This window comes from Gavialis gangeticus, unplaced genomic scaffold (assembly GCF_001723915.1).
Source record: "Gavialis gangeticus isolate Ggan-Ray unplaced genomic scaffold, GavGan_comp1, whole genome shotgun sequence".
Classification (NCBI taxonomy): domain Eukaryota; kingdom Metazoa; phylum Chordata; order Crocodylia; family Gavialidae; genus Gavialis; species Gavialis gangeticus.
The window spans coordinates 199,053,951-199,059,960 of record NW_017729032.1 but is presented as its reverse complement, the minus strand read 5'-3'; the positions used below and the strand labels follow the sequence as shown (position 1 = coordinate 199,059,960).

The window sequence follows — 6,010 nt, the reverse complement described above, 5'->3', positions numbered from 1 at the left end:
CACACCCCACCATACCCACCCCCACACCCTCCCACACACCCCCACTCACCATACCCTCAAACACACCCACAATCTCCCACAGCCCCCATGCACACTCCCTCCCCCATCAAACCCACACATATACCTACATCCTCCCATACACCGCCGCCTGAACAACATACCCCACATCCCTCCACACCCACCCCTGACCCTCTCCCACACACCCGACCCACTACCCACACCTCCCAAACCCCACCACACACACACATGCACTCTCCAACTGCACCCCTTCACATACACTCCCTTACCCCATACACACTATATACAAGAGCAGGACTGTATTTTGAGCTATTATGCTATTGTCTCAAGATACACTATGCAAACACACATAAATTATGATAAAAAATATTTTTAAATAAAATTAAAATAAGTTGTAGTAGATGTTTGATTTTTTTTTTTAGTACATGCTTTGGTTTTTTTTCAATTTCAAGATGGTAACCCCCCACCCCCCCACCCCACCAGGAGTACTGCTGGGGTAAGGGGAAGGACTTTCAGTGGCAAAGGTCAAGGGTTAAGGGCAGAACTTCCAAATGGCAGGACTTAAAGGTTGCAACCAGGGGGCAAGGCACCTATCAAGGGGAGGGGCTACCCTTGTGGTGCTCAACAGCTCACCAAATGTCATTAAGTGACCCTCCAGATGAAATAATCGCCCACCCCTGAGATAACATCTGTTGGCTTGGGAAGATTAGTATAACTAATGGTGCTTTCTGTGAAGCACCATAAGTTAAACCAGGGAGCTGCATTTCTGTCTGTGCTCTTATTGCTCAGTTTTACATATGGGGATGCATCTCAGTCTCCTTTTCTTTTGTACAATTGCAGTAACAAAGTGGGAATAGAACAAGCCTGAAAATCTAGTTCCATGAGCCCAATTTTTACCCTTTCATGGACTGTTTTATATCCTTCTTCATGTTTGGTAACAGGTACTGAACACAAGAACAGTTTTGGCAGAGTTGGAAATAAAACCTAGGCATATGGAATTTCAGCTAGTTAGCAACATTGACTTTCATAATGGAGTTGCCAGATGAAAATACTTGCTTATGTTGCCATTATCCACTGGATCATACTTTCCTTTCAGAGCCATCCATAATCTTAGGCATCTTGAAATCCAGCATTCTGCTGCTGTCTGGCAAATACTGTATTTATCCAAAGCCAAGACTACTCAAAATTTGTTATAATTTTGCATATATAGAATCAAATTACTTGAGGGTCATCTTCAATTTGTCTTCCCCACTCCTCACTACAATGGGGAAAGCAGTGGCAAGGGACAGGTGGTAGGGAGGCAACTGGTGGGAGAGGTGGTGGTAGGAAGAGACTGGTGGGGGGAAGGTCAAGAAGCCTGACCCCTACCCCTTGCCCCACACCTTGCTCCCTGCTGCCTATCCCACAAGCTACTTAACCCCCTGCTGCCTGCCTGCCTGTATCTGCTCCCCCACCTCCCTGCTACTTGCCCCTCCCTCATGCCTGCATCCCCTAACAACCTCTACCCTCCTCCTCAGTGCCTGCCCTCCTGCCTGACCTCCCCATTTTTTCTGCCCCTCCTGCCACTTCTGGACTCCCACCATCTCCCCACCTCATCTGTCTTCCTCCTCCCCTTACCTCCAGCTCCAGTAGGCTCTAGCCCAATGCAGCCCAGGGCATGGATCATGTGCTTGCTCCAGCTCCAGTCCAGCCTAGTAACAGTGGTGGAGGAAGCAGCTCTGGCCCAGGCCCCAGAGCCTGGTTGGAGCTGCCACTGCTGCATCAGCTGCTGCAGGGCCAAGCTAGGCCCAGAGCAAGCACATGCTTTATGCCTTAGGCTGCAACAGGGTTAGAGCCTGCTGGAACCAGGAAGTAAGCAATGAGTGGGGTGACAAGGGGCAAGGGGTAGAAATTGTGGGTCGGTGTGGCAGAAACAGTGGGGGTGAGGGCAGGCAGTAGCTATGGCTCTAGCCCCAAGCCAAAGCCAGACTCATAACTGGAGCTGGATCCACCACCTACCTCCCCAATGGCTTGTACTCAAATCCAAGTTGAGGGGCTTTTTTCCATGCTAAATTGGGCAGGAAAAACCTTGTCTTGGTTTCAAGTAAATATGATAGCGTTATTGCCCACTGTCCTGATGTGCACTAGTTCTAGTAGTTGTCCAATGTGAAGAATAACCAATTTGTGAATAATATCCAACTTCATGGATGACAGATCCATTAATAGCTATTAAACAGAACTGTCAGGGTTGTATCCACCAATGATGGTGGATGCCAGGGATGATATGATAGGATAGATCACTCTAAACATACCCTGTTTTTATTCTGTCCCTCTAAGGCATCCACTACTGCCACTGTTGGAGACAGACCTATTTGTTGTGCTGAGTGCCAGTGGGCTAGGCCCACCAAGAAAACTGTAAGCTTCCCTCAGCCAGGGAGGCCACTTAAAACACAAAAGCAGATTCTGAGGGACAACAAAAGTGAAAACAGAGATGAGAACGCAGGTCAAAGGTTAATAATGAGTGCTCCAAGGGGGAATACTGAGCAGAGTACACTGACCAGTGCCCACTGATCCCTTTTAGAGGCAAGATAGTGGGCAAGATACATGGACAATTGATCTGACTCAGTATGGCACTTAGTAGGTACATCTATATGTGCACTTAGCATGTAGCAATAAACTCTGGTGCAGTTTGCCCCAGAGTTTATTTCTCCCAGGCACAGCGTTTACATGTGTGCCTGGGACCACAGCATATTGAGCTGGATCAGAACAGCCCCAGCTGGCAGGAGATCCAGGGGCTCAGCCTGCCAGCCCAGGGCTGTTCTACTCCAGCTCAATGTGCTGCAGAGGGGCTGACTGGGGCATGAAGGTACAACAGTGCAGGGCTAGCCAGCAGGCAGTCCACGCTATAGTACCCTTGTGCCCCATCCGCATCCCTGGTCACCATCTACACAAGCATTTTGGTGTGCATAACTACTCCGCTGTAGGATAGTACTTGTCCCAGACAGTACTATTCTCCAATGGAGTTAATTCATTTACTACTCCCTAATATAGGCATGCATGTAGACTGTGATGCTTTACTGTGGAGCTAATTAGTCAGGTCTGCAGTAAAGTGTACATGTAGATGTTCTTAACTACTGTTACCACCACTAACATAACCAACAGTTGCTCCTTTAGCCTAAGTGAGTTGTAAAGGTCAAGCACTCAAAAATAGCATTCAAAAGAATTCTAGGATAAAGTATCCCTATGTAACCTTAACTTTGCTTCTATATGCATCACACTAGCTGTTAATGACTTGATTTTATATTCCAGTTTTCATAGGAACCCTATTAAATTGTGGCATTGTGGGGTATACAAATAATCCAGCATTAAACTCTATAAAGGGGGGATACATAACATTAGAGTAACATAGTAGCTGAGATAAGAAGGCCCAGTGTGATCTAACTTCACATGTTTTTAATGACTGATGATGTTCAGTTTGTGGGAAGAATGTAAGAGATTATACAATTCTTGCAATTCTCAGCTGTGGTTTTATTTCCATATTTTCTCCATATATAAATATCATGCAATATTAAGAAATTATCTACAAAAGGAGAAGTGAAAATCTCAGAGTTTATGGTTTCTTAAACAGTGACAGTTATATGGAGTATATGGAACATATTATATGTTAGGCCTAGATTTTGTCTGGAAGATTCATTCTTATGCATCCGTTCTTATTCTTAGTTTCTAGCTTTGTACATCAAACTGGCAAAATTAAAAGCAATAGTTTGAGCCCTGCAAAGCATAAGAAGACATTTATTCAGATCTGTCAAGTCAGATGCAGGACTCTGTAAGCAATGCCTCTGTTGCTCGAGTCCTGCATTTCTCGATAATAAAAGTAACCGCTGTGACAAACTTGTTCATAGGTATTGTGTGACATGGCTGTATATCATAGCTCAGGATGAGTACAATTTATCCTTCTGTCATTTGATTCAAGCATCAGGCAAATACAAGCAGGCCAGCCAACCCTCTGCATACAGCAGGTCCATCTAGGAGGTAATTAGGTGCCCTTATAAACAATAGCCAGAACATCTGTAGGGAGGAGGCTGGCTGCTACAGTAGATGCTGAGGAGAGGTGTGGTGTGCTATAGGAGGCTGGAGGGGCCAGAGACTCCAGCTAAGGCTGCTCAGGAGGACTGGGCCAGCTGAGGGAGATAATTAGTGGCCACAGGAAATCAAAAGGCTCCCAGGGAGGTGAAGCCAGAGAGAGAGGGTTGCTTGTTCAGTAGCTGTAATGCTTGGGTAGGGACTCTCATGGTCTCAGGGCCTGCAAGACTAGAGGCAGCAGCACCATGCCAGGGAAATAGTCACAGACTGTTTGGGAAGGAGGACTGTGGTGCGGAGAGAGCAGCAGGAAGCCAGAGGCACCTTCTTAGGTATTGTCAGGACTGTGACTGAGTCCTGTATGGACTATGTTATGGTATTGAGTGTTGACTTGTGCCTGGGATGTTTCTGAGAGGTAAGTATATCCAAGAAAATAAAGGACTGTAAAGGCAAAGACTGTTTGCCTGAACTGCAAAAATCCCTAAACCTGCTACAAGAAGTATTAAAAGAAATGAGCTGCTGAGAAGGCAGATGGATTGGCTGCTTAAATGTTATGCTGAGGAATAAAACCATGCCCTGAACAACGCTTGGGCCCAGCAGTGAACCCTTTGTGGGACAGGGAGCAGGCTAACAGCACTGCAGGCAGGAAGCTGATTATAGCCCCATGTTGAGACAATCCTGCTTCTTGGATGTTCAGAGAAAACTAGTAAGTCTTAGCTGACTTCAACCATTGGGGTGGTGCATAAAGCAGGGAAGGTACCTCTAAGACGGGAAGTGACAGATGGCTTTACAGATCAAGAGCAGCCCTTTGATCTGGAGCTGCTGTTCATGCATGTGTTGAGGATGGGAAGAAGAATGCAATCACTTGGATGAAGATGACATAACTATGAGAGTAACACTTGCTTCTGTGTTTTTTTCCATCCATGGGTTATGGTAGGGTAGCAGCACTAGTTTTCCAGTTCCTGTCTTTTAATGAGAATAAGATGACACTACAATTCAGTAGTGATTTGGGGAACTTAAGTTGGGTGTTTCTGTAGAACAGCTAGGTGGGCTGTTATCTTGCATGTATTTTGAAAGTATTTCTTTCTCTTACCGCACTTGATCCTCTGAGGAAAGAGAGCAAGTTTCGACATACTGGCAGCAGAATTAGCATACAGTTGAAATTCAGGCAAGCTGCAGGTGCTCTTGCCAGTGCTAAAGCACGCTGTAATGTAATATAGGACAATAAGTTAGGGTATCATAGAGGGGTCTAATCTGTATGATTCTCACAGACATGTTTCACTAGCCTTTCATTGGAGGAAATGAAGAAAAGGATTTTACTAACATCATTTAGATTTCACAAGAGTGCCAACGGAAATATTAGAAAACAGAACCAAAATTTCCTCTAAAAAGACCTTTCTATTTTTCAGTTCTTAATAACTGTACATAATTGCTTTATAACAAGCTACCTATTAAGTCTGCTAATGGCAGATATCACCAGGTAGTAGAATTCCATGTCCAATGACTATAATGGTATATATAGACATTTGGGGAGGTTAGATCAAATTAAAAATGGCCACCCAATGCAAGGTAAATCAGGATAGGTGGGGAGGAGGCAACCAGGGTCTATAGTGGGGTTTGCAGGGTCCAGGAGGGTATTGCAGGAGCAATTATAGTCTGGGGGGGATAAGGGGCTATCTTCACCCTTCCAGGGGACCAGGGGATACTTTTTAACCCCCTGATCTCCCCATCCCAACCCCCAAGCAAACCATCTCTGCCCACTCCAACCCCAACATACTTCCTTGGCTTCCGGGGCCAGTGACTACTGATAAAACTGGCACCAGGTGCAGCTTGTGAGATGGAGGTTGGCTGGTCCATGGAGGGGGAGGCTATTTGTCTGGGGAAGAGGCAAGTGGCCAGGAGGCTAAAAATGCGCCCCCCCCCCCCCCGGTTC

General features: G+C 45.9%; 1 protein-coding gene across 2 annotated transcripts in view; it reads right to left on the bottom strand.

The window, feature by feature from the left end:
- Positions 1 to 6,010, bottom strand: part of LOC109303191 (cytochrome b-245 heavy chain) — a 33,288-nt gene that overhangs the window by 23,716 nt on the left and 3,562 nt on the right. The window contains exon 3 of one of the 2 annotated variants that reach the window (XM_019525337.1): positions 5,171 to 5,281. The exons of the other annotated variant lie outside the window; for it this stretch is intronic. Coding sequence (XP_019380882.1) covers positions 5,171 to 5,281 — 111 coding nt within the window. The remainder of the gene's footprint in view (positions 1 to 5,170; positions 5,282 to 6,010) is intronic. 2 annotated transcript variants of the gene reach the window in all.